Source organism: Chrysochloris asiatica, unplaced genomic scaffold (genome assembly GCF_000296735.1).
Source record: "Chrysochloris asiatica unplaced genomic scaffold, ChrAsi1.0 scaffold00130, whole genome shotgun sequence".
Lineage (NCBI taxonomy): Eukaryota > Metazoa > Chordata > Mammalia > Afrosoricida > Chrysochloridae > Chrysochloris > Chrysochloris asiatica.
The window spans coordinates 5,806,248-5,808,779 of record NW_006408648.1 but is presented as its reverse complement, the minus strand read 5'-3'; the positions used below and the strand labels follow the sequence as shown (position 1 = coordinate 5,808,779).

Here is a 2,532-nt window from a genome sequence, read left to right as displayed (position 1 = left end):
CAACAACTCTTGCTTATTATATATGAGGAGGACATCAAAAAAGTTTGTAGAAAAATTCCATTATTTTTTAAATCAATTTTCCATGAACTTTTTGACACTCCCTTGTATGCTTTTTAAATTAAAGTTTATGTATGGAAAGAAATATACAAGTGTTCACATAATTATGATAAGACAGCATTAATTTTTTAGTGATGGGACTTTGGAAAAGTTAAATTTTTTTCTTTTCTATATTTTACAAGTTTTTTTTACTAAACATGTATTTTTTAAATGACAGTAAAAAACTTATTTTTTTTAAAGCAAACTATGTATTTATTTGACCTCATAGCAATTTCTGTTCAATATTTCAGAGAGTAGCAGACCGACTCTATGGTGTATATAAAGTACATGGGAATTATGGACGAGTTTTCAGGTAAGCACTATACAAACTTTTAAAGTAAGCGTGATTATTTCTAATTAGTTTTTTGCCTGAAACCTGTAGTTCTTGACAATATGTGAGTCTGGAGAGTAAGGATTTTTGAAATGATATTCTGTGGTAGTTTTTGAACATTTAAGCCTTTGAAGCTGTACATACACATTTTCATTTCTCTGGTTGTGGCCCTGTAGGATAAAGCACTGGACCCCACAAGGTAGGTTTGAAACACAAGGTCGGCAGTTCAAATCCACCAACTGCTCTTTGGAAACCCTAAACAGAGTCACTATGAGTAGGAACTGACTCAACGGCACTTAACAACAATAGTTACAAATGAAGTAAAATATCTTTTCCTGTGCTTAAAAGCTATTTTTCCCCTTATTCCATGAACGGTCTGCTATTTATATTTTGCCTTTTATTCCTATTGGGCTCATAGCTTTTGTTACTGATTTGTAAGAATTCCATATATTTTAGAAAAATTAAGGCCATTATAAAAGGAATTTGATTTTTTTCCCCTTAGCTTCTATGTCTTTTAACTTTTTAAAAAAACTTTTGTTGTGAATTGAGTGACGGTTTACAGAGAAGATCATCAGTTTTACATTCAACAAATCTTACACTTTGTTTCATGGCAGTGATTGCTACAGCAGTTATCCCACTTCCTCCCTGTGGTCCCTATTTTCTTTGTACCTTCTCAACTTTATCCATAAGTAAATGTTGCCCTTTGATTTTGAATGATTAACCATTCCATGGTGCACATACTATATTCCTGTCTACTGCTTGGCTCAAAATTAGGTCCAAAGGGCGAGTTCCTTTCTAGGACCTTAACGGTCATCGAGTTCCTTCAGCCTATTTCTGACCAGTAAGTCCTGTCTTCTGACTATTCTTATGGTGGCTTTTCACATACAGATATATTCCACTCATTAAATTAAACTACATGTTGTTGTGTTTAAGTGCCGTCAAGTTGGTTCCAACTCATAGCAACCCTGTTAAGGGTTTCCAAGGCTGTAAGTGTTTGTGGGAGCAGAAAGCCTCATCTTTCTCTCACAGAGAGGCTGGTGGGCTGGAACCACTGGACTTGTGGTTCGCGGTCCAATGCTTATCCTAAGGAGCCACGATGTTCCCTAATTAAACTACATATAAGTGATTATTTTTTTCTCATTTTTAAACCAAGGACCTCTGATTTTAGTGTATAGCTTCATTAGTTCTTCTCCAGTTTGGATTATTAAGAAAAAATATTTTCTCATTATATATTTTTATGGTTTCATTAATTTTGGATTTATCTAGAATTTATCTGAAAATAAGGTGTGAGGCCTGGATCTGAATTTATTAGTTCATTTATTAGAGTAGAAGACTATATTGGCCTTTGGTTCATCAGTATCTTAAAATTTTATGCAGTATGGCCAGTATTATGTGGCACTATTTTTTTTTTTTTTCAATGGCTGGTGATGATAGTCTTTTTTTTTTTAATCATTTAAACAACCAAAGGGCACATTCTGCAAGCCTGCCTCCTGGCCACCAACACTCATTTTTTCTCTTTCCATGAGCCTAGAGTCCTCAGATGTTCTCTCCATGCCCTCATCTCTACCTCCATTTCTGGTGTCACTGTTTCTCCAGTTAGGGTTCCTCATTCCACTCATACTCTTCTCCCTTAATAGTCCTTTTGAAACCTGCTGCATGATGTTTGAAACATATTTTTAATTGCTTTTAGACTTAATGTATGTAAGCCAACCCTGATATTTAGAATATTGTATAAATTAGAACTCTGATTAGGTTTGAGAACAATGCTCATTTAAAAATGAACATAAATTCAAGCAGACCAGCCTGAGACAGCTAGAGCAATACAAGATACATCTTCAAAGAATGATCATCAGGAAAAATCCAAAACAAAAATGGCAGTATGATTGGCTACTGTACAAGAACAAGCAAGTTGCTCGCCGGGGAACCATCAAGGCAAGCAATCAAGTCCCTTAAGGACAAACCTCCTTCCAAGACTGAAACTCAAAGGAACACATAAACAGGCATGTAAGCTTGTTGGCGACCATGTTGGACTACTGCTGAGTAGAAGAGGGGGAAAGGCAGCAATGAAGAAATGGGCTGAGTTCAACCATGTTCCATAGACTCCC

At 35.5% G+C, this 2,532-nt stretch overlaps 1 protein-coding gene across 1 annotated transcript in view; it reads left to right on the top strand.

The window, feature by feature from the left end:
* The window catches only part of SNX4 (sorting nexin 4), a 114,492-nt gene that overhangs the window by 76,364 nt on the left and 35,596 nt on the right, over positions 1-2,532 (top strand). The window contains exon 8 of the mRNA XM_006869374.1: positions 348-409. Coding sequence (XP_006869436.1) covers positions 348-409 — 62 coding nt within the window. The remainder of the gene's footprint in view (positions 1-347; positions 410-2,532) is intronic.